Source organism: Arvicola amphibius, chromosome 10 (assembly GCF_903992535.2).
Source record: "Arvicola amphibius chromosome 10, mArvAmp1.2, whole genome shotgun sequence".
NCBI classification, from domain to species: domain Eukaryota; kingdom Metazoa; phylum Chordata; class Mammalia; order Rodentia; family Cricetidae; genus Arvicola; species Arvicola amphibius.
Window position 1 is genome coordinate 4,056,486 of NC_052056.1, and position 25,773 is coordinate 4,082,258.

At 49.9% G+C, this 25,773-nt stretch overlaps 1 protein-coding gene across 4 annotated transcripts in view; it reads left to right on the forward strand.

Moving 5' to 3' along the window:
• The first annotated feature begins 12,748 nt into the window (after positions 1-12,748).
• The window catches only part of Hlcs (holocarboxylase synthetase), a 164,652-nt gene continuing 151,627 nt past the window's right edge, over positions 12,749-25,773 (forward strand). The window contains exons 1-2 of one of the 4 annotated variants that reach the window (XM_038345707.1): positions 12,749-12,905; positions 17,784-18,003. In XM_038345707.1, the coding sequence (XP_038201635.1) occupies positions 17,983-18,003 (21 nt within the window). In that variant the 5' untranslated portion in view covers positions 12,749-12,905; positions 17,784-17,982. Of the gene's footprint in view, positions 12,906-17,783; positions 18,004-23,348; positions 23,544-25,773 lie in introns of those variants that run through there. The other 3 variants (XM_038345704.1, XM_038345708.1, XM_038345703.1) reach the window with 3 other exon arrangements.

Below are 25,773 nucleotides of genomic sequence, written 5' to 3' on the forward strand. Positions count from 1 at the left end.
ATTCAGTATATCTCCCAGGAATGACGTAATGCCCGAGTTCTGCTAGCTGAAAAAATATTCAGTATATCTCCCAGGAATGACGTAATGCCCGAGTTCTGCTAGCTGAAAAAATATTCAGTATATCTCCCAGGAATGACGTAATGCCCGAGTTCTGCTAGCTGAAAAAATATTCAGTATATCTCCCAGGAATACGTAATGCCCGAGTTCTGCTAGCTGAAAAAATACTCAGTATATCTCCCAGGAATGACGTAATGCCCGAGTTCTGCTAGCTGAAAAAATATTCAGTATATCGCTCAAGAATGACGTAATGCCCGAGTTCTGCTAGCCGGAAAGATACTCAGTTTCTCTCCCATGAATGACGTAATGCCCGAGTTCTGGTAGCCGGAAAGATACTCAGTATATCTCCCAAGAATGACGTAATGCCCGATTTCTCCTAGCCGGAAAGATACTGTGTTTCTCTTAAAAGGAACAGCACAGTGCTGGTCCTTCATGCCCATGGGGCTCGGCTACGCTGTGGGGAAACAGGCTCAGACATCGGTGCGGATGCAAGGTGGAGTTGCTCCGGCAAAGCGAATTTTGGTTGGTGTCCAGCATACTTCGTATGCATCTGTCCTGTATCTACTTACCCGCTCTCGTGATTTTACCCTTTAGAAACTACCGCTATAGGGAAGTGTGTGGATCTGGTTACTCAGTGCAGTCACCTGCAGGGGCGGAGCTCTGCACACAATGTCCGTACCAGCACGTCTGCGATTGGCTGGATGAGTCCGCAATGCAGCACTATTTGGTTGTGCAGAAAAAAATGTCATCTGACATAGACTGCTTTCTAGATTCCGCTGGCAAATGGAAAAAAAGCTGGACATTCACGAATGCTGTATGATTATTTTTGTGTGAGAAGGGGAACTAGTAAAAATTTCGACTATTTTAAATGAAAGAATGGAGGAAGATTTAAAATAAGTCTTTACCGTTCCAAAACCTGGGATTTATCTTTAGCCAGATTATACTGCGGAAGGGATGTAACTGTGGAGGAGGACTTGTCTAGCGTGCCTCGGAGTAGGTTCAGTCCCCAATACTCCCCCAAGAAAATAATTATACTGAAAAGTGAGAGATAGTGAAAGTTAGTCTCTTCAAATATGGAGACTTGGTTCAAGTAAAGCAGGGGTTTGGATAAGCAATATTTATAACAAATCACTATCAACGAGGTGATGTCATCATCCTCACCTAGTTTCTCTAAATCATTTTTTTATTATTTAAGAAAATAAACCAAAGTAAACCCCAAATATCTCAGGCTTTTTTTTTTTTTTTTTGTAGATATAAACATTAGAATTTGTATAGATGTTGCCAGAGGAATTCTGAATTCAGTTGCCTGGAGTTCTCAGTTGTCGGTGTAACTGAAGATGAGGTTCACCCAGCTTTTCTGAAGCCTGTGTGGATGTGTCCTCACAATGAATTGAGATGAGAAACAGGAATCTAGGAAGAGTTCACCTCCTGACGTTTTTCAGCACAACTTAGAACGTCCATTAGGGTCCTTTCTGTCTTCAGTGTGGGATCTGGTCTCCCCTCCCCCATAGACAAAAATCACCTGGTTTTGATTCTTACTCATTTAGGTCGTTGTCTCCTAGGAGATCACTGTGGGAAGATTCTGTAAGCAAGTCTGAAATGCGTGTTGTCTCTGTGTGTGTGCGTGCGTGTGTGTGCTGGTGCCTATCCTCCTGAGGAACCCAGAGGAGGGTCTGGTGTCCTGCTGTCTCACTTCCTGCCTCCTTCCCTTGAGGTAGGGTCCCTTTCTGATCTGGACCTAGGCTGGCAGCCAGCAAGTCCCAGTCTTCTCCTTTGCTCTGCTTTCCTCCACCCACGCACTGCAGCAGTTACAAGTGCATGTGTGGCCATGCACAGCTTTGATGTGGTAGCTAGGGGATGGAGATTGTGTGCCTGGTACCTGTGGGGGCCTGAAGAGGATGTCTGCTTCTCTGGAACTGGAATTACAGGCCTGTGCGCTGCTGTGTGGGTGCTGGGGATTGAACCCCAGAAGAGCAGCTCTTAACTGCTGAGATGTCTCTCTGGTTCTAAGATATTTTTCAAAACAGCCGATTATTTGGGTGACTGTTTTGAGCAGTTCTGCTGTCTGGTGGCCGGGAAGGTGGAGCTCCTCTCTGTTTCTGCAGCATGCTGTGGGCAGCTACTGCCCCAGAAGCATGGGGATTGCTCTGTAAATATTTGTTATCTTGGTTTTTGTTAAGTGATGTGTTGTAGCGAGGGCTATAAATTTAGACATGAGCAGATTTAGTTCCAGGAAAATGAACATGCCTACACTCCTAACGCCTGGGAGGTGGGTGCAAGAGAACTAAAGTTCAGAGTCAGCCTTGGCTCCTTAGCGCGTTGGAGGCTGTGGTTGTTGGGTTTTGTGTACTGGACACAAACCTAGACATATCTGGGAAGAGGAGATCTTAATTGAGAAGATGCCCGTTGCAAGATTGGCCTGTTAGGCAAGTCTGTGGGTTTTGTCTTGATTGGTGTGAGAGGGCCCGTCTCACTGTGAGTGATGCCCCTAGGCAAGTGGTCCTGGACTGAACAATCCATGGAGAGCAAGCCAGCAAGGAGCTCCCGTTCATGGCTTGTGCTCCCGCCCCTGTCCTGACTTAACACCGTGATGGGGTGATGGGGTGACTGGAGGGTTGTGAACTGAAGCAAACCCTTGGTTCCCTAAGTTGCCTTTGGTCGTTGTCTTAGTTTCTTCTCCACCGTGTGATAAAACATGATGAATGTAACTTATAAAAGAAAGCAGCGTTTTAGGGTCAGAGTCTATGACGGCAGAGTGAAGAAACAGCTGCCAGCTCACATCTCGATCCCCGACTATGAGGCAGAGAGAGGGAGAGAGAGAGGGAGAGAGGGAGACAGAGAGGGAGGGAGGGAGGGAGGGAGGGAGGGAGGGAGGGAGGGAAAAAGAGCAAACACTGGGGTTCCCTCCATTCTTTTAAAACTTCAAAGTCCTTTTCCAACAAGGCCAGGCCTCCTAATCCTTCCCAAACAATTCCACCAACTGGAGACAGCGTTTTTCAAATAAATGAGTCTACGAGGGCCAGTTTATTTCAAAACACCACAGTTATGATATTTTATCACAGCAACAGAAACCTAACCTGGGCAGAGGCCAACCAGGGTGAGGCATGAGACACCATTTTTTTTAAAAAAAAAAAAAACAAAGGTAAACAAAGTAGAAGTAACTTCATATTCTGTTTGGAAATGCCCTTGCTTGTGAATAGGAAACATCATTTAATACTATTTTTGCAGTTGGGAAATGATAGCGCTCAGCTTTAATCCCAGAACTTGGGAGGCAGAGGCAGGAGGATCTCAGAGTTCAAGTTCAAGGCCAGCCTGGACTACAGAGTGAGTTCTAGGACAGCCAGGGCTACACAGAGAAACCCTGTCTCAAAAAAACCCAAAAAACCCAAAATTGATTGTATCCTTCTTTCTTTCCTTCCTTCCTTCCTTCCTCCCTCCCTCCCTTCCTTCCTTCCTTCCTTCCTCCCTCCCTTCTTTCCTTCCTTCCTTTCTTTTTTCCTCCTTCTCTTCTTCCTTCTCCTTTTTTGCCAGGGATGGGAGGAGGCATCGTCTCTCTATTTAGCCTTGACTGGTCTGAAACTTAACTTGATATTTAGACAAGACTAGCCTTGAACTCACATAGACCTACCTGCTTCTGCCTCTAAAATGCTAAACTAAGGGCATGTGCCACTACGTCCGGGTAATTCTGCATTTTTTTAAAAAGATTTTTTTATGTGTATGAGTGTTTGCCTGAATATAACTGCACCATATGTGTGCAGTGCCTGCAGTGGCCAGAAGAGGGCACCAGAACCCCCAGAACTGGAGCGTGTCAGGCTCCCGCCATATTTATCTTCTGTTCATTTCGTGATGGGTGTGAAGAGGCTAGATTGGAGAGTTGCAGTGCCTCGGGGAATCAGTGGAGATGAAGCAAAGGTGTCCTAGATGTTGGCCATCTTGAGTGATGCTGGGTGTGATAGTAAGGAAGTACTACAGGGCGGGGAACATAAATGTGGAGGGGGTAGTGCCTCTTATCTGCAGTTCTTTATGGCCAGGCACTCATGGAATTTCCAAAAATAGCAAGACTGCAGGAGCAGGAGGAGACGGGCAAGCACAGAGTTGAGAGGAGGAGGCTAAGAACCAGCAGAAGCTCTGGCAAATGCTTTGCTATAGAGGGGAGCAGCGGAAACTGTCCGGTACAGCATCCTGCTCAGGAGACCAAGGTGCCAGCACCAAGCCAGAGGGAGCGAGCTCCAGGAAGCCTCACCTCACCCGTGTGAGACGGCAGCCCGAACAGCGGCACCCAAGGTAGAAGCGGACTGTCCTACCTCGAGAGGGCAGCGCAAACCGTGGTTTCTCTGTGGTTGTCAGTACTGCTGATGCTAAGAAAAGCTCTTGTTCCTGAGGGAGCGATAGCTGAATATGTGTGACCTGAAAGCATGCGTTGAGGCTGCCCTGCATGTCAGCTTCCATGGTGGAAGCAGTTTCATGTTGTAGCATAGTCACAGAGCAAGTGACAGCCACGAATCAGCACACTGAGGGACTGCCTTGGCAGGGACCCCCGTGGGCAGGCTGCAGAGTGGAGAGCTCTCTGCTCCAGGTCTCAGCTTCTTATCTCCTGGTAATTTTAGTTTCTGAGTTGCTGAAAGCTAGTGCCTTCCAAAGGTCCCACCCATAGTCACAAGGATGTCAGGGCGAGCATTTGGATGGCAAAAGGTTGTTGAGGGGACTAAGAAAAGCCTTCGATAAAAGAAAGATAATTTGGGGTTTTGAATTGTATCCTCCCAACTCGCCACAATCATGAAGTTCTCACAGTCAGCCCAAAGAATCTTCAGCACATATAGCTTTCCTAGGAACTTCCGTTCACAGCCTTCTGAATGTAAATTAAGCAGCAAAGCTACAGAGGGGTCTTGAACTTGGTAGTGGTCATGACCTTGGTCATGGTCTGATGAGTCAGTTTTTAAAGTATCTGCATGTGTGTGTGTGTGTGTTACATGTTTAATTAAACCATTAAATTGAATTATAGTGTTGGGAACTGGTCCTCCCTAGCCAGAGAAAAGGGGGACCCTGTGGATTAGAGTGAAAGGGGTTTTTGTTATGATTTTTTTGTTTGTTTTGTTTGTTTGAGACAGGGCTTCTGACAGGGGAGGGTCTTATATCAATCTGTTGATTTCATTGGTTAATTAATAAAGAAAACTGCTTGGCCTGATAGGTTAGAACATAGGTGGGTGGAGTAGACAGAACAGAATGCTGGGAAGAAGGGAAGTGAGGCAGATGCGATGAAGCTCCAGCCCAAGATGGACATACGCTAGCATCTTCCTGGTAAGCCACCACCTTGTGGTGCTACATAGATTATTAGATATGGGTTAAAGCAAGATATGTGAGAATTAGCTAATAAGAGGCTGAAACTAATGGGCCAGGCAGTGTTTAAATAAATACAGTTTGTGTGTTCTTATTTTTGGGGCTAAGCTAGCTATGCGGGAGCTGGGTGGGATGAAAAGCAGGCCTGCCCACAGCCCCTCACTACAGAATGGTGCCCAACGTGGGGCGCCAAAATGAAGGAGCGTGGTTGATCAGCAGTTATGATTAACCAGACTAGCTTTAATATATAATATTCAGCTTTAATAAAGGAAAGAAAAGGGAACTTACAAATCCAAGGTTCCAGCGAGGAGCGCAGGAAAACAAAGAGAAGACGCACACCCGCAAGATTTTATGAGTAAATTTTACCCTAAGGGGGACATGCCTTACAAACAAGGTGATTGGCTGGGCTTCCCCTTCAGGCTTCTGTGTGTGTAACAGCCATAGCTGTACTGTAGACCAGGATGACCTTGAACTTGCAGAGATTGCCTGCCTCTGCCTCCTGAGTGCTGAGTCTAAAGGCGTGTACCACCATGCCCAACTGGAATGAAAGGTTTTTCCATTTTGATCTATCTATTTATTTTTATCTATTTTTATTATATATATATATATATATATATATATATATATATATTTGAGACAGGATTTCTCTTTGTAGCCCTGGCTGACCTAGAACTTGATTTGTAGACCAGGCTGGCTTTGAACTCACAGAGATCCTCCTGCTCTTGCCTCCCAAGTTCTGGGATTAAAGGTGTGTACTACCACCGCCTGGCCATTCAGATTTATTTTTAAACAACTATTTCTATGAGTCTGGAACAGGGCCATCCACAGCAAAGGGCATTCCCTGGGTCCATATCTTGGTTTTTAAATATCATTGTCAGTGAAAAGGAGCCAGAGGTCCTTGGAGAGATGCCTCCTTCAGGGAGAGTGAGAGATGAGCCAGGAACGGGCCCTGCCAGGAAGCACAGCGTTGCCCAGAGAAATGATGGCGAGAGTCCAGAAGGGCGTGGAGCTTTCAGATGCTGAGCCTGGTGCAGCCTGGGAATGAGGCTGAATGGTGGCAATACTGAACAATAACACCGAGTAAAAACCTGGACTGGGGCGTGGTCAGAGGTTAAGCATTTGCCATGCGAGGGTGAGAACTGGAGTTCAGAGCCCCCGATCTTCCATGAAGCCTGTGAGTGAAGCCTCCACACTCCAGCCTGTGAAGGCAGGGGCAGGGGCAGGGGCTCACCAGAGCAAGCTGCCTGGGAAGACTAGCCATGTCATTGAGCCCTGGGTTTGACTGAGAGCTCCCGTCTCAATGAGTAAGGTGGAAGAATTATTGAGGATTGGCTTCCACAGTATGTGTCCCCATGTGCAGGCACACCCACATGCCTCAGTGCTCCCTCTACATGCCTCAGTGCTCCCTACACATGCCTCAGTGCTCCCCCACATGCCTAGTACTCCCCAATGCCTCAGTGCTCCCCCAATGCCTTAGTGCTCCCTGTAGATGTCTTAGTGCTCCCTCCACATGACACAATGCTCCCTGTACATGTCATAGTGCTCCCCCTCAACAGAACGGAAAAAGAAAACCAAGTCCACCACTCATGGGTGAAGGTGAAAAGCAAAGGAAACTTAAAAGCAAACAGATGAACACGGTGAAAGGGACATTCCCGACTCACAGTGGAGCATTCCCGACTCCCAGTAGAGCAAATGTACACAAGGAAATGCTGGAGGAACAGCTCCGCAAGCAGTCTTGGGTGCAAACAACCCACAGGTGCAGGCAACCATTGGATGGAGAAGAATAAAGAGTATTACAGGTTCAGAGTGTCACCCCACAGGTAATGTTTCATAAAGATTAGGAAGGAATTTGTTGGATACACCTACACAGTATGATTGCAGTCAGCATTGCCAATGAGGGTGGAGCTGACCTCACATACCCCAAATGTATAACCTGAAATGTCATCATATAGAGGAGAAAGGTCACTATAGAAGAGCTACCACCTGGAGAGCTAACCCAACGCCCCTGAGCCCTGCCTAAGGCCATCCTTGATGGTTTTATGACCTTCCTGACCTAACTCCCCTCCCCTTATGTCCCACCTCCCTAAGGCCCAGGTGAGAATTAACAACATGGCTTTGGGGGGGGGGGGAGACATCCAAATCATAGCAGACAGAATCTGATACTCTTGGGAAAATCTTATAGCTGGCAGATGTTAGCTGTGGGGCAATTTAAATCTGAATTCAGTTACCACAGCATGATTGAGTAAGAGAAATATTCTTAGGAAATGCACCCTGAATGCTTGTGGATGAAGGGTTATGATTTCTGCAGCTTAATCTCAAATCATTCTGGAAAGAAAACGGTCTATACTATTCTGCATGCCTCTGCTGGATGCACCAACATTTGCAGAACATGTTCCCAATGTTGAACATTTAAAAATTCCCAACTTAGAATGTTACTCTTTTCAAAATACTTCTCAGCCAGGCAGTGGTGGTGCACACCTTTAATCCCAGCACTCGTGAGGCAGGGGCAGGCAGATCTCTGTGAGTCTGGTCTACAAAGCGAGTTCTAGGACAGTCAAAGCTGCAGAGAAACATTCTCGAAAAAATCAATCAATCAATAAAATACTATATTCTTCCTTTGTTGCCATCTCTAAAGTAAATGCCTAGATTGTGAATAAAAAATGTTGTTATGGTCTGTAAGAAGGGCTGATTGGTGGTTAGAAACATTGGGGGAGAGAGCAGAGCATGAGCATAGCTGTGTTCCCTGTACTGTGTGTAGCTGTGATCTTTGTACTGTTCCTAACCATTCTCCCTGTACTGCACATATATCCGTGCTCCCTGTACTGCACATAGCCGTGCTCCCTCTACTGCACATAGCCATGCTCCCTGTACTGCACATAACTGTGCTCCCTGTACTGCACATAGCTCTGCTCCCTGTAGTGCGTGTAGCCGTGCTCCCTGTACTGCGTGTAGCCGTGCTTCCTGTACTGCACATATAGCCATGCTCCCTGTACTGCACATAGCTGTGTGCCTTGTACTGAACATAGCTCTGCTCCCTGTACTGCGTGTAGCCGTGCTCCCTGTACTGCACATAGCTGTGCGCTCTGTACGCAGGCACATGTTTTGTGCAAATGAGCCTTGTATTACTAGGAAGGCCCCCACCCCCAACTTACATCAGACTCTTCAGGTTATTAACGTTCCTGCCACTATCCCACGGCCTGCTCTGACCTAAATTTAGAGCTTGGACAATGAGGTATTTGTAATTAGCTGGTGCACTGCCATGAGATTTTCCCAAGCACCACAGTGTGAAGCTTTGTGCGCAGGGATTCATCTGTCTCCAAAGCAGCTGTGAAAATCAGTAGACATCTCAAACCGAACCAGAGAGAAAGTCGTAAAGATACTGTGTTAAAAACAAAAATCACTGATAATGGGAATGTGGACCAGTGCTGATATTTTGGAGGAAAGTGTAGAGTGTGTGAGCATGCAATGTCAGAAGTATGTGCACATTTGTCTTTCTGCAACGTCACCATGTATGAGTGTACATTCAAAATGTACGTCACTTTTATTGGTTGCTGTTTCCAAGTATTCCAGGTTTCCTTGCATAGCTGCTGCAGCCACAGCTTCTTGTTTGCTTTTCAAAGATTTATTTATTTTTATCTTATGTGTTTTGTGTGCCTGTAGAGGCCAGAGGATCCCCTGGAACTGGCGTTCCGTGGTTGTGAGCCACCATGTTTGCGCTGGGAATTGAACCTGGGTCATCTGAAAAAGCAGGCAGTGCCTTTAACTGCTGAGCCGTCTTTCCAGCTCCTCACAAGTGTTTTATTGCAGTCTTAATTACTACTATTATCTCTCAGGTCTGGTGTATAATTACACTTCAGACTTGAGCGTGCGTGTGTGTGTGTGTGTGTGTGTGTGTGTGTGTGTGTGTGTGTGGTGTCGATGTCACATTTGTGACAGAGCACTCCACTGCACCTACTTGCTACACTATGACCCCCTGTGAATTTTGTGTTAATGGCCGTCCACTGCAGAAGGAAGCTTCTCTGAGGTCTGGGGCTGCTCCCATCTATGGGTGTAGAGGAAGAATGTGGAGGGTGGCTTGATACTGCTTCCTTCCATTCAGCGTGATGACGGCAAGACCTTCGCTCTGGGGGCTTGTGAGCCCTCAACGGTGGCTTCTGGGCGAGAGTCACAGTACCAGGCGTGCATGTCCTCCTGTGGAGATGGGCTTAACTCCCGCCAGATCGTGGTTAATCACATCCGTGACATCTGAGCCACTGGTTCCTGCATGGGCATGTCTTGTCATGCTGTTCATTATTACAGATCGCAGGGTTCGACGCTGGGGTGATCATTCACGAATTTCCTCCATGCAGCCTCCTTAGCACCTCCCAGCACTGGGAAAGCTAGCTAGCAGGAATAAACCTGATTTCTCCATGCCTGGTGACCACTATGTGTGTTGTCTTCAGCAATAAGGTCTTACCCTCGAGTTCTGAGGGTCAGTCAAGAACAACAGCATTAGCACGCATTATTTTGGGGTTCTGGAACACTTCTGACCTCAAAGGGAAGTGTTCCATAATGAGCACTGGGGTTTTAATTTGCCAACCTATGGCTTCAGGAGGAAGACACACACACACACACACACACACACACAAAAGCATGTGCACAAACAGAGGAAGATTACTGTGGTGGTTTGAATAAGAAATGTCCCTCATGGGCTCATGTATTTGAACACGTGATGCCCAGATGGTGGCGCTGTTGCTGGAGGAAGTGTGCCACTGGGGATGGGCTTTGAGACATCATTATAGCCTCACCCACTTCCCGTTCACCATCTGCTTTATAGTTGGAGTCAAAGACGTGATATTCTATCACTGCAAGAGAAATGTAATGAGTACACATGAAATAATAGGTTTCATCTGGGTTTTCCAAATATCCTTAGCCTTAGTTTCCCATTCCCTGTCTCCTTCTCAGCTGTACCTCTCCATCCCTCTCCAGCTAAACCTTCCTCCCCCCAGTCCCCCCTCCACATCACCTGTATCCTACTGTCCTCCCCACAGTCCTCCCCTCCACATCACCTGTGCCTACTGTCCTCCCCACAGTCCTCCCCTCCACATCACCTGTGCCTACTGTCCTCCCCCCAGTCCTCCCCTCCACATCACCTGCACCTACTGTCCTCCCCACAGTCCTCCCCTCCATATCACCTGTATCCTACTGTCTTCCCCCCAGTCCTCCCCTCCACATCACCTGCACCTACTGTCCTCCCCCCAGTCCTCCCCTCCACATCACCTGCACCTACTGTCCTCCCCACAGTCCCCCCTCCACATCACCTGTACCTACTGTCCTCCCCACAGTCCTCCCCTCCACATCACCTGTATCTTGTCCCTCCACATCACTTGTACCTACTGTCCTCCCCACAGTCCTCCCCTCCACATCACCTGTATCTTGTCCATCCACATCACTTGTACGTACTGTCCTCCCCACAGTCCCCCCTCCACATTACCTGTATCCTACTGTCCTCCCCACAGTCCTCCCCTCCACATCACCTGCACCTACTGTCCTCCCCACAGTCCTCCCCTCCACATCACCTGCACCTACTGTCCTCCCCACAGTCCTCCCCTCCACATCACCTGTATCCTACTGTCCTCCCCACAGTCCCCCCTCCACATTACCTGTATCCTACTGTCCCTCCCCACTTAAGGTCTTTATTCAGTTCCCACCAATGGTCCCTTTCTAGTTTCCTGTTTTCTAGATGGACGCCGGACACACAAATGTGAAGATATGACACTAAGATCCACATGTGAGTGAGAACTTGGTGTCTGTCGTTCTGGGTCTGGGTTACTCATGTTACTAATGTCTTCCAGCTCCATCCATTTACCTGCAGATCCCATTTTTCTTTACACTGAATAAGTTCCATTGTGTATGGGTGCCACATCCTCGTCATTCATTCCCCAGATGGCAGATATCTAACCTGTTTCTCTGTTCTAGCTATTGTGACTTAAGGACACATGGACATGGGTGAACCTGCGTCCCTAGAGCAGGAAATCGAGCCCCAGGTTATGTCCGGGTTAGCTGGGCCATATGGCTAATCTACGTCTGTGGGTTTTGTTGTGTGTCTTGAGGGTTTGCCACACTGATCTCCACAGTGTCTGTACTCATTTGCACTTGCACAAAAACCAATCAACGTTAATGAGGGTGTGTGTATTCTAAGCAGTCGCGAGGACTGTTCTCTTCAGCACTGTGTGAGCAGGCATTGGTGAGAGATGGGCAAGTGCCGGAGAAGGGTTGAACAAGCCACAGAACCCTCCCTCGGATGGAGGACTTTTGTAGCCACCGAGAACTGTCTGTTTTGAGGACGCTGGTTCTGGGTACCCCTGAACTTCAGTGGCACCGAGTACCCCAGTAGGGACAGGAGTCATGGAGACTTTCCTGGCGTGTAAGGTCCTGGAGGTCAGCATGCTTCCTTGTCTCATTCCCCGCCCTCCCTAGAGTGTTGTAGTTAATATTGGGTGCCAATCCGTGTCACACCCAGAATCAATGGTATATGTTGTACAAGAGCCTGGCTGCACAGTCCTGTAATCACAGCTAACGGGAGGCTGAGACAGGAGGATCCGTGAAGGTTCACGGCTATCTCAGCCAACCTAGTAAGACCGGGTCTAAAAATAATAGCATGAAGGTGCGTGCGTGCGCGTGCATGTGTGGTGTGCCTGTGCCTGCGTGCGTGCGTGCGTGCAGCAGCAGTGTTCCCAAGGTGTCTGACACTCTAGTTTCAGTGCCCAGTGGGAGTAGCGTACAAAATTCTCGAGTCTGGAAACGTAAGGGGCGGGGAGAACTTCTAGAAACTGTAGACCTGAAATGAAGGATTCGGGATTTAGAGGTCAGAATCAAGACCCTCTCGGGCCTCCCCATCCTTAAGGTGAGAAGGGAAAGGTGGAGAATAAGTGTTGAGAAATCAGACCCCTCCTCCCTTAACTGAGAGAGAGGAGGGAGGAGTAACTTTTCTAGAGGGACTGGATCTGCAGTCTTTCTCTCGCCGGGTTTATTATTTCTCCGGGAAACTACCCTAGTGTCCACCCCAGAGGGTGCTCGACCAAGGCACGCAGGCACAGGTGCACAAGCAGCCCATCACAGGATTAGGGTACTGCAGGCTTCCACAGGGAAGTGACATTTTAACCTCTGAGACCAGCAACCCTAAAGGACAAGAAGGGACTCTTGCCCTGCTGTGGGGCAGGCCACACTTCTGAGAGCGATCATGTGTGCAGCGGGCCCTGGCGGTGTCTGAGGTCTCTGCCGAGAGTGGCCAGAGGTAGCCCTGGCACTGCCTGAGCCTGGCTGGGGTGTGGCCAGGACCTGGGGTTGCGGGGATCTGGCCCTTTCCTGTGGTCCGTTCCTGCTCACGAGGCTGCCACCTGCGTTGTGGTTGGTGAAGACGCACCGCCCCTCTCCGGTGCACTTGGCTGACTGCTGCCGGCTCCTAGGGCTGCCTGCGCAGCGTGCGCCAGGAGCACCCATGAGGGACCGGGGACGCCGGGGCCTTAGAGGTATGTGCTGCCAGCTGAAAGTGGTTCCCGCTGGGGACCCACTCCCTTTCTGGTTCCCCAGGAGCTAGCCGGCTTGACCAGCCTGGCTTTGGTGTTTCTGTTTGTCCCCCTAGGGGGAGTTATTTATAGACGCTGGATAATTTCTTCATAGCGGGCCCTTTGGTTTTGCTTGACCAGGTCTGGATACTATCTCCCCCCCCCCCCCCCCCCCCCCCCCCGGGCCAAAATCTGGTAGGAAACGGACTGTGGGAAGCCAGCTCAATCCAACTATATCCTGTAACCTACCTCTTCCGTAGCCAGCTTCTCTCTGCTAGGGTGTTTACTGTTTATGACTGTGGGGACACCTCACCCCTGCTGATGGGGTGGGAGTGGGGCTCACCCTTTTTCAGTTCCATTCTCCATCCACGGAAGGGGTTCTGACTTTGGAAACCCTTGAATGCTGGAGGGAAGGTGGACAAGGGTGGGAGTGGGGGAAGGGGGGTGAGGGATGGGCTCTGGGAGCTGTGTGTCCTGTTCATGCCACACCCCCCCCCCCCAGGTCCCCTCTGATTGTTTGGATGGGGCCTCCCTCCTCCACGCAGACGCTGACTTCTGCGTATTCTGATTGTAAAGGACCACTCTCCTCTGCTGGGTGAAGGTGGATTTACATGTAGTATAGAAAGTTTGGTGAGCACTTCGCTTTCCAGTAGCCAAGAACATAAAAGAGATGCCAGTTGTGTCTCAGTGGGGGAAAAAATAGAGTTTTAGCTCCAGGAACTTGTGTTGAGCATTTACTGGTGCCGGATGGTCCAGGGATGTGGAGATGACTAGCAAACCGAGGTGTGTTGGGATCAGAGTGGGGGTGTACGGAGAGGCAACTGAGCGTCAGAGTTGGGGGGGGGCAGGGGAAGGTAGCGAAGTGTCCGAGTCCGAATCGGGGGGTGCACGGAGGAGGCAAGCGTCAGAGCTGGGGTTGCAGCGGGAGGCAACTGAGCACCAGGGCTGGGGATGTTGCGCAGAGGCATCTGAAAACCTATCTAGTTTGTGTTCCTCCTTTAAAAAATTGAGGTTGGGAGTTTTTTTTTCAATATTTCTTTTATTTTAAACGATTTTTATTTTATGTGTATGCACGTCTGCAGAGGTCAGAAGAGGCCAGCTAATCCCTTGGGACTGGTGTTACAGATGGTTGTGAGCCACTGCGTGAATGCTGGGAGTGGAATCTGGATCCTCTGCAAGAGCAGTGTGCTTCCTTAACTGCCAAGTCATCTCTCCCACCCCGTGTTCTTTCTTTAAAAATATGTACATGGGTGCATGCAATCCGTGGTGGATTCTATGTAGAACCAGAGCAACCTTGTAGAGTTCGTTCACCCCTTGTACCCTTCCTTATACGATGAGTTCTGGGGGTTGAACTCAGGCCATTAGGCCTGCACAGCAAGCTCTTTACCCATTAAACCATCTTGCTGGCTCAGGATGAGAGCCTATCTCAGTTGCCCAGGCTGGCCTCCAAAGCCAGATCCTCCAGCCTCAGCACCCTGGGTAAGAGACTGCATTTGTCCATCAGCACACCAGGCTTGCATTTCATTTATTTTTGTTTTTTCAAGACAGGGTTTCTCTGTATAGCCCTGGTTGTCCTGAAACTCACTTTGTAGACCAGGCTGGCCTTTTCTGCTTGCCACTGCCTTCTGAGTGCTGGGATTAAAGGTGTGCACCACCACTGCCCAGCTGCTGCTGCTTCTTCTTCTCCTCCTCCTCCTCCTCCTCCTCTTCCTCCTCCTCTTCTTCTCCTTCTCCTTCTCCTTCTTCTCCTTCTCCTCTTCTTCTTTATTGTTTTTATTGAGATATACATTCCCTCCCTCCCCTATTGTTTTTTTTCATAGGTGAGACACTGGGACTGAGCAAGCTAAAGTAACTCACTTACGGCAACATAACTATTTAGGGCAGAAAGAGGAGCTCTGATGAAATGGAGAAAGCCATGCTCTAACATGTATTCTGAAATCATGACAGACTTACAGAAGAGTTGCAAAAATAGTCCTGAGAGTTCTTTCTCACCTCTCCTCAGCGTCCACCAGTGTTGACATCTTACACAATCATGGATTGATCAGTCCTAACTCAATCCTGTCAGTGCCACACACGAACTAAACTTCAGGCTCCAGATTTCACCAATTTTCCCATTAGCGTCCTTTTATTCTGGTCTAGGATTCAAGCCAGGATTCCACATTGTAGTAGGGAGTCCACTAGTTTGTTTCTGGCCTCTTAGCCCCAAAATAATCACACAGAAACTATATTAATTAAACCACTGCTTGGCCCATTAGCTCTAGCTTCTTATTGGCTAACTCTTACATATTAATTTAACCCATTTCCATTAATCTGTGCATCACCACGAGGTCGTGGCTTACCAGCAGAGTTTCAGCACATCTGTCTGACTAGGCCTGTAGGCTTTTGAAACCTCAATGCTCACACCTAGTGACACAGCTCCCCCCCACCCCCGCAAGACCACACCTCCTCATCCTAACCGTCCCAATCCTTCTCACACAGTTCTAGTCCCTCGTGACTTGGTTCACACATATGAGCCCCTGGGGACATTCTCATCCCAGCCACCGTGCCTACTGAGCCTTCACGCCAGCCTTATCCTGTCTTTTGAGTTTCTCAGTATGTTTCAGGCTGGCCTGGACCACCCTTTGTAGTCTGGGCTGGCCTCCCCCTCCTGAGTGCTGGGATAGTAGACACATACCACTGTGTGTTGTGGGATTTCCATCCCTTTAGCCAATGACTTCTGGGGGATTGCCAATCCTAGGGTGTGCGCTTGTCTGTGGACATGACAACTTTGTGAGGAGAGGGTCTCTCGCTCTCACGCTCCTTTGGGTGCTGAAGCCTGGGTCAGGCAGCATGAAGTGGCATGTGTCCACTCCCAGCTCCCTTGGTCCCAGCCCTGTGAGTCTGTTTGGTCTGTTTGTTTTCTCCATAGCAATATATATATATATATATATATATATATATATATATATATATATATATATATCTTGTGTGGTTCACACTACAACTGTGCCTAGCATTGAGCTTATTTATTTATTTATTTATTTATTTATTTATTTATTATGCATACAATATTCTGTCTGTGTGTATGTCTGCAGGCCTGAAGAGGGCACCAGACCTCATTACAGATGGTTGTGAGCCACCATGTGGTTGCCGGGAATTGAACTCAGGACCTTTGGAAGAGCAGGCAGTGCTCTTAACCACTGAGCCATCTCTCCAGCCCATAGCATTGAGCTTTTAATTAGTAAATTAAAACAATTTTCCTTTTTCAGACAGGATCCTACTCTATGTTAGACCACCTGGGCACCTACTATGTAGCCAAGGCTGGCCTCAAACGGACAGTGATACCCTGTCTCCTGAACGGTAGGGTCACAGGCACAAACCGCCACTCCTGGCTGCTGAGCCTTTTGATTTTCAGCTTCAGTCTCCCCGACTGGAAGTTCCTGCAGCTGGCAATAAACTGCTAACATTCAGCTACCACACAGGAAGCCCACTCCAGGCCCCCTCCTCCTCACCGCATGCACTTGGACTTCCAGAGCAGAGCGTCCGCAGGTGACCGTGATAAGTCCCACCCACAGCTTCTGGATGTGCCCAAGTCAGGGACAGTCCCAGCTCCCCGATCTGTCCAAAGGCTGTCCCTGAACCTTCTGTTCAATCACTGTGTATCTCGCTGGTGATGATGCAATGTGCACACGCGTGTGAGCAGCTGTGAGTGCCACAGCATGTGTGTGACAGGCAGAGGACAACTTAGGGTAGTCTTTCTTATGGGTTCCAGATTTCGAACCCAGGCCTCTGTAACAAGCGCATTCACCCCGAGCCACGGTACAAGTCTTGGCTCCTGGCTGTGGAGTGGTCTCTGTGGGGTTCATGTGTAACACATCCTTTGATCTCAGCTGGCTCTTATCCAGGGAGCTAGAAAGCCACCAATTCATATCTTAGCGTCCTCATTCGGTTTTGAGATCCCGGGTGAATTAATATAAATTCCACTTTTCTCCTCTGCAAGAAGGTGGCCATAAGAGACAGTTTTCAGAGTATTTATCAGTTTTCTGTTATTTCATTTTATTTTTGGATGGAGGGGTCTCCTTATGTGCTCAGGCTGGTCTTGACCCCCTGGGTTGAAATGACTTCTCAACCTTAGCCTCTCATGTAGCTGCAGCCAATGATTCCTCTCTGTTTCCTGCTGGTGTAACAAATACTGGACGCCGGGTGAGGAGTCAGTAGAGTTTATTCAGTTCAGTTTCGGAGTCTGGAGGCCAGAGTCGGGCAGCCCTATCAGTCTGCAGGGTTGTGAAATGTCACGTGCTGAAGCCAGCACGCCTATGGCTCTGCAGCATCACGTTCTGAGAACTGCCCTGCGCCCTTCTGGGGACAGCAATCCCCCAGGATCTGCCCGCCTTCTTCTAGACAGACAGGTCCACGCTGCAGTCTCAGGACAGCTACGAATGCATGCATCACAGCTAGGAATGCATGCGTCACAGCTAGGAATGCATGCATCACAGCTAGGAATGCATGCATCACAGAATCATAACCGTATTGACAACACGGTGAGATTATTTTTTTTCTGGTAACTTGACTGTCCAGTTCTCAAGTGTGAAGCTCACAGGTGGAAATGTCTGCCACAGTGTAAGAAGGTTGACCGTGCCTGCTGCTGGTCCTGTCTTCAGTTCCGTTGCTTCATATTACTACTGCACTGGGGACCAAGCCTCTGGCTCAGCGGTTCTCAACCTTCCTAATAATGCGACCCTTTAATACAGTTCCTCACATTGTGCTGGCCCCCACCATAAAACTATTTTCTTGCTACTTCATAGCTGTAATTTTGCAACTGTTATGAATCACAAGGTAAATACCTGTGTTTTCTGGTCATAGTTGACACCTGTATAAGGATTATTCCACCCCCAAAGTGGTCATGACCCGCAGGCTGAGAGCTGCTGGCCTAGCACACGAACCCTCAGGGACAAACAGCACCAAGCCACAGCACGAGGTCACTGAGAGACCTGGATGTATGGAGTGACTGTCACAGCGCCTGGCGTGTGGTGGGCACAGGTGTCTGTGGCGTGGCGAGGGAATGCGTGGGAGATTAGGCTTGGTAAGTGCAGCTTCCGGTCGTGAAGGCAGGCGTAACACGAGTCTCCTGAGGTCAGGGACCAACAGGCTCGGAGCTGGGTGGGTCCCCAGAAAGTCAAATGCAGTCTAGCTGGATAACACAGTTGTGGGAACTGGCGAAGGGCACTGTCAAGGAGGCCATTCTTTTCATTTCTAGGAGCGGAGTGCAAAGATTAAACATGGGGCAAACATCAAGCTGTAGAGACACGTTATGGGGCAGGAGGAAGTCAGGACTCCAAAATGACGAATTCTGGTTGATAGCACGGCAGAGAATATGTTATCGCGAGCACAGAATAGAGTAGAAATCAAGAGGGCACTGGAGAAAAATGCATTTGGTTTTATTCAAGTTGCCTTTGAAGTATCAACCAGCTGTGCAAGTGATGTGGGTGTAGGGGTGACGATGTGGGGTGTGGGGTGACGATGTGGGGTGTAGGGGTGACGATGTGGGGTGTGGGGGTGACGATGTGAGGTGTGGGGTGACGATGTGAGGTGTAGGGGTGACGATGTGGGGTGTAGGGGTGACGATGTGGGGTGTGGGGGTGACGATGTGGGTGTGGGGGTGACGATGTGGGTTGTGGGGTGACGATGTGGGGTGTTGGGTGACAATGTGGGGTGTAGGGGTGACGATGTGAGGTGTGGGGTGTGTGGGGTGACGATGTGGGGTGTAGGGGTGACGATGTGAGGTGTGGGGTGTGTGGGGTGACGATGTGGGGTGTAGGGGTGACGATGTGGGGTGTGGGGTGATGATGTGGGGTGTGGGTGACGATGTGGGGTGTAGGGGTGACAATGTGAGGTGTAGGGGTGACGATGTGGGGTGTGGGGTGACGATGTGGGGTGTGGGGTGACGATGTGGGTGTAGGGGTGATTTTGTAAGGTGTAGGGGTGACGATGTGGGTGTAGGGGTGACAATGTGAGGTGCGGGGGTGACGATGTGGCACTGAAGCCTGGGACAGGACAGCGTCACAGTGGTGGTGGGAGGTGGGTGGCTGAAGCCAGGATCTTTAAGGAAGACAATGAATATTGGGCTGGAGCGTGGAGCAAAGACTTACCCAGGCTTGGTGGTTCAAGGGTGGCCATCTGTCAAGGTTGTTCTAAAAAACGCACCACACGGTGTGGGAGCTAGAAGTCAGGATGGCAGGGCAACCAGGGTTGGTTTTGTCAAAGGCGTCTCTTCTTGGATGTAGATGACATCTCTGTGTGTCCTCTGCGTGTCTCTGTCCTTTGTACGTGAAAAGTTTCTGCACACCATAAGCCTCTCCGCCAACGCAGCAGTCCAAATCAGACCAAATCAAACCAAATTAGAAAAGGCCCAGGTTTAATGGATAAAACACTCCCGGATGATTTCCAGACCCCCAGAGAGGAGATGGGGAAGAGACCAAAAACCCACCTCTGTTTTCTGGGGGGCAGTTTAAATACACTGTGGGAGTGGTCTCGAGCATCTCTGGGGGAGGGGCCATAATTTGGTGGGATTTCTATGATGTGGCAGGGTTTGGAAAGAGATGGGGGAGGGGGGCTGGAGTGGAACTTCCACTAGGACATCCTAGACCTTTTCTGTATATGGACGCCAGGGGCTGGGGAAGCCTCCCCCTGAACAGTGAGAACTCTGTTCACACTTATTGAACTAGGGGCCACTCATACGCCTTTGTTTTACCTCGATCACCTCATTAAAGGCTTGGCCTCTAAATATGGCTGCTTGCTTAGTTCCAGGGCTTAGGACTTAAGTGTGTGAGTCAGGTGGCCAAAATTCCCATAAACACTGGACTAGAAATGGGACTTTGTTGAAAGATCCAGGAGCCATTTCAGGAAGCACAGAGGCTGGCCGCTCACCCACATCTCCTGCCCTTGACTGTCCCTGCTGGGTCACAGAGACTCTGCCATCTGATTCCAGGGAGCTTTAGCCGTAGGGATCCTGGGCCACAAGAACAGGAGTTTTTCCCCCTCCTCCCTCGGCTGGAGTCTCAGCCTCTGGTGTTCCACGTTCCTCAGGTGAGCCTGGTGGGCTCTGATTTCCGTCATGTGACCTGAGCCCCCGAGCTAAGGGGGCTCCCCGTTTCCTAGCCCAGCCCCTGATGGCAGAGACAGCTGCTCTCAGTGGTGGCACTGCACATCTGTCTGTAGGCAGAGGTGTCTGGCCTGCTCAGAGGCCATGCTGCACCCTCGTCTAGCTCCAGCTGGTCCTCTCTGTTAAATCCCTTTGTTTGAATAGTGGTTTCTACTGTCTGGTGAAAATGTGGTCATGAAAGCCAGTGGCTGTAGCAAGTCAGCACAGTGCCTTCTGCAGTGGGGACAAGGGTGAACTTACAGGACTTCAGAGGGGATCGCCACTAGTCAGTCTATTCTCCAATGCCTGGGAGCTGAGCATCAAGCTTGCCAGTCATCTGCCTGCAACGTGCTCATGTATCTTTTATCCTCTCCTTTCCGCCTGACCATGTCTTACAAGTTGGCGTTTTGTTTACTCCAGATCTGAACCCTTTATTGATTACTTGTGTTCTAGATTCCTCCTCTCGTCTCAGAGTGTGTCCCTCTTTAATAGTGCCTCTAAATAAAGGGAGGGTCTTGATTCACACTTATTTTTAAAGGCTTTCTTTTATCTTATGTCTACATGTGTTTTGTTTACACGTCTGTCTGTGTATCAGTGTATGCCTGGTTTCCAAAGAGGCCAGGAAAGGGCGTTGGGTCCCTGGGAGCTGCAGCTACAGACAGCTGTGAGCCGCAGTGTGGGTGCTGGGGACTGAGCTTTGGTGGCCTGGAAGCCGCCAGTGCGCTTGTCTGCAGAGCCCTTTCTCCAGCCTGGGGGGCTTAGTTTTAGCGTATTTACCTTTTCCTTTGTAATTAGTGTTCTTGGTAGATTTTGTGTGTGTGTGTGTGTGTGTGTGTGTGTGTGAGAGAGAGAGAGAGAGAGAGAGAGAGAGAGAGAGAGAGAGAGAGAGAGAGAGAGAAAATATACGTATGCAACAGCATATGTGTGGAGGTCAAAGGGCAAACTGTGAAAATTGGTTTTTCTCCTTCCACAATGTGGGTCTCAGGGCCTGAACTCGGGTCATCAGGCTGGACCATCTGGGTGGCCCAATGTTCTTGGTGTCTTAATTGATGTTGTTATATTTGGGGATCAGAGAAGTATTTCTAGTCAACTCTGTGTTTTCTCTTAATACACAGATTTAAAAATAAAAACAAATCAGAATGGAGACGTAGCTCAGTGGTAGCACGGCATTGTGGGCTGGGCCATCCTGGGTAAGAGGGCCTGCACTGTATGAGAAAGGCAGCTGAGTAAGCATGGTCAGAAACAGTAAGCATGGTTTGTTTCAATCTCCAGCGCTGGCTTCCATTGATGGCATTAGAAAGCAGACTCGTTAGGGCCACTACTGCTGCTGCAATGAAACATCACAACCCAAAGTAAGGTGGGGAAGAAAGGGTTTACGTGGCTTACACTCCATCATCATAGTCCATCATGAGGGAAGTCAGGGCAGGAACTCAAGCAGGGCAGGGACCTGGAGGCAGGAGCTGACGCAGAGGCCATGGACAGGTGCTGCTTACTGGCGTGTTCATCATGCCTTGCTCAGCCTGCTTTCCTATAGAACCCAGGACCACCAGCCCAGGGACGGTACCACCCACAGTGGGCTGGGTCCTCAACCTGAGGGTCATGACCCCTTTGAAGGATTGCATGAAACAATCAGAAAACTCAGATATCACATGGCAGTTCTTAACAGTAGCAGAGTTACAGTTAGGAAGTAGCAACAAAAATAATGTCATGGCTGGGGTCACCACGACATGAGGAACTGTATTAAAGGGTTGCAGCATTAGGAAGGTGAGAGCCACTGCCCTACAGGCTTGCCTAAAGCCCCAGTCCTATGAAGGCATTTTCTCAGTTGAGGCTCCCTCCTCTCCAGGGACTCTGGCTTATGTGTCAAGTTGACATAAAACTATCCAGCACAATCGGTGTTAACCAGTGCCACGCAGAACTAGTTCCCCGAGGGGAGTGCAGGCTGCATCCTTTCCATCATCCCTTATAGTCTGTCTTCTTGTTCCCAGAGATATATACCTTGTTTATATGAGCCCAGTCTATTGTTGCTATGCCACCTGACTGAAAGTCTGGGGATCTGAGAGTTTCCAGACAGGGTTTCTCTGTGTAGCCTTGGCTGTCCTGGAGCTTGCTCTGTAGACCAGGCTGGCCTCAGACCAGCCTGCCTCTGCTGGGATTAAAAGCATGCACCCCCCCCCCCCCCATCACTCAGGGTGAGCCAACAGATCCATGGCTGGTATACTTAAATAAAAATCTATCCGTGGATTAGGCAAGACGTGGATTAGGCAACACCTGGTGGTTCTTACTAATTATGCCTCCCATATACAGTGGAGGAGCAAGAGTCAGGCAGCAAGCTTCTGAATTGGATTTGTTCAGAGGTGCTGTGGGTGACATGCAGCTGGGACACTTGTGTTTCTCCTGTGATGGGTAAACTGCCAACAGACATGCGTGAGAATGCCCCATTTGTCTTGTTTGGTGCGTCATATGAATTCATGTAATTTCCCCGCACTACTTCTGAAGGCTTAGCAAGGTCTAATAAAATGGACTCATTTATTTTCCAACTGGGCCAGGTAGAGGCTGTGTTGGCGCTATGACTTGTGTAGATAGTTAGCAAATATTGGCTGTTGACATAAGGTGGACTTTGACTTGATTAGGTTAGGCACCCCTCCCCAATCAAACTTCCCCTCCATCATCATCCACCTCCCCTATCAAACTCTCCCTCTTCATCACCATCCCCCCCCCACATCAAACCCTCCCTCTCCACTATCACCCTCCCGCCTTCAAACTTTACCCTCCATCACCCCTCCACCCCGAGCGGCCTCCCTTAGTTCTTCCAGGGAACCAAGGTTCCTTAAGGTTCCTCCTGTCCCTCTTAAGTTCCCAGCACGGTTTTGGTCACCTCCCCAATTCCCTCTGGTGGAGCAGCTTCGGTCTCTCCATCTTTAGGGCACACCTCCAATCTCCTGTCCCTCCCTCCTTCCCCTCTTGGAACAGCCAGCCTCCTGAGACAGACAGTAACCTCTCTTTCCGTGCCATCTTCAGTCCCGACCCGGCCTTTCCATACCCTTATCCCCTTTTTACCCGCATCACCCTCTCGGTGGTCCTGGCGTCCCCAGCTCCTCCCTAGCCGTAAGCCCTCATCTCAAGCGCATCCTTCCCCTTTCCAGCACTCCGCCCTCGCCCTCAGCCCCCTCCCCCTTCCAGCAGCGCACGCGCATTCCACTCCCTCCCCCAGGCTCGCTTCCGGCCGGGGCGGGGCGGGGCCGGGCGCGGGCCGGTGCAGGCGGGCGGGAGGGCGGGCGCCGGCCATGCTCATCACGCTATGCTACTTGTACCTGTGGGCGCGCTGGGGGCGCCGGCCGGCCGCCTTGGTGCTCGCCACGGTGCGGCGGCTGCGCGCCTCGCGCTGTTCCTTCACCTTCTGCCGCGCCGCCGCGCAGCCCGGGGGCGCGCGCGTGTGCCTGAGCCGCGGCGGCCGCGTCTTCTGCGTCGGCGAGAGCCAGGTGGGCGGCGGGCGGGGGCGCCGCGTGGAGCGGGCGCGGCGGCATCTGCACCCGGCCCGGGAAGCCCCGCCGTGCGCTCTCGGCCGCGGGCCAGCTGCCCCCTCCCGCGTCTGTTGCAGCGGGAGCGGGGACGCCCAGGACACCCCACTTGGCACCTAGCGTTTCCGTGGGCTGGCTTCTGGTCCAGTGCGGAGGATGATGGCGCAGTCTCCCCCCACTCCCCCACTCCCCACCCACGGGAAGGGGACGATGATCGTTTGCACAGGGCGGCTGCAGGCTAGACCTGACTTCACAGTGTACTTCCTACCATGCGCTTCTGGACATCCCTTGCTTTCGTGAGCATCACACAGTGTTTTGCTTTTCAACGGCCTTTTGCCCTTTCCGCTTCCTGCTGGAAAGCGGCTTCACTTTTAGCACCAAAATGAGAGTTTTTTTCATAGATGTCAAATCATAAGACCCATTCGGGAATCATAATCTTTCGTCAGGGTGAATATTTTTGTCAGGCTGTTTAGGTATGAGGATGGAATTGTGCTTCCAGGGAATTAACAGAGACAACACTCTTTAAAAAAAAAAAAAAAAAACAAAACAACAACACTGTAGGGGTTGGGGATGGCTCAGCTGTTAAGAACACATGTTGCTCTCGTGAGCATGCGTGTCCAGTTCCCAGTCCCCACAAGATGGCTCATAACCACCTGTAGCTCATGGGCTCAGTTCCATGGGTAGGGGGCAAGGAATGCCGGTGGCGCACATCCACACGGAGGCAAGACGCTTATACATAAATTAATAAATATCAATTTATTTACCGTGTGGCTAACACTGAGTTTTCTCATGTATCCCAAGTGTATAGCTACTGTAGCCTAGCCGTGGCTAGGACCACCTGGACCAAGACAGGTGTGGTGGAAGGGGACACTGCTCCTTGTAGAACATGGGGGCTAAATTCTCTAAAACTGCTTGAGAGAGATCACAGAACTGAAAAATAAATGAGGGTGGATTTTTTTTTCCACTCTGGTGGTTTCTAAGCTAATTTATTTAACACAAGATCTTTGCGGTTTGTATCAGAGTGGAAATTTTGCCAAATTAGTTTCCTAGACACCTTTGAATATTTTTCGTGATCTCCTTGGCCTGCTGACTATGCTAACCTAGTTAGCTAACCTAATTACTCCCTCTCTTGCCTGCTTCAGAACCCCAGGTAGGGACAGCCTTGCGGATACCTGCCCCTCGTTGCACCCTGGCTTTGCACAGATAGCTGGTCTCTCTCAACCTTGAACTTTGCTCCCACCTCACTGCTGTCTGCGCTTGGATTCGGGCTGTGGCCCAGAAGGTTCTTGCAGCCTTAGAGTTCTGTCTTTTCTGCTCTGGGTAGCCCCCCCTCCCCGTTTCCTCTGTGAAGCCCTGGCTATCTTGGAACTCGCTCTAGACCCGGGCTGGCCTCCTGCCTCTACCTCCCAAGTGCTGGGATTAAAGGTGTGCACCACCACTGCACCGCAGACTGAAACATTAAGATCATATTACAACTCTCCTCCCAGAAATCTGAAACTAAAGGAAACGGTTTTCAAGGTTGTTAGCTCACCTAAACAAGCCACCCGCACCTGAGGATGGCTAGGACCCTAACGTGACATGACCTTTGCGTTCTGTGTGGGTTCTCCCTGTGTCTGCGTCCTCCAGGTTTCCCATACCTGTTACAGGTCAGAAGCTGTGGAAACGGTTATTACACAGTGTAGTTTACGGATTAACGTAAGGACAAAGTGAGTTTGTTTGTACAGAGGACAATTAACTTTTTTTTGTATGAAGATATGAAAAGGGCCGCTACATCAGATCACTACCCAGTCTTGTGTCTAATCCACTCTTACAAACCTCAGAGTTCCCCACTGAGGTGCGCGTTCCCTCTGAAGCTTATCTGACCGCGTCTCTGCATATAGGAAAAGGCCCTTTCCAATGTAGCTTAGTCTCTGGGTTTGGCGATTATGGGACTTCCGGATGTTGCCATCAAAGCCTCACCCTTAAATGTGCCTCCCAGTGTGACCTGGGAAGCTCAGACATCTTAAGCTGAAAGAAACAGTGTCAGAATTGCTTGCATAGGAACAAATACCCAGAGACTTTGAAACTCTTATGAGCCAGGCCAGGGCCCATACAGCTGTTTAAACGGCCACAGTTGGACACAAAGAGAAGGCTGCAGGGGTCTGCAGTGTATCAGATACTCCTGTCCATCCTACCTGAAGAAGCCAGGGGT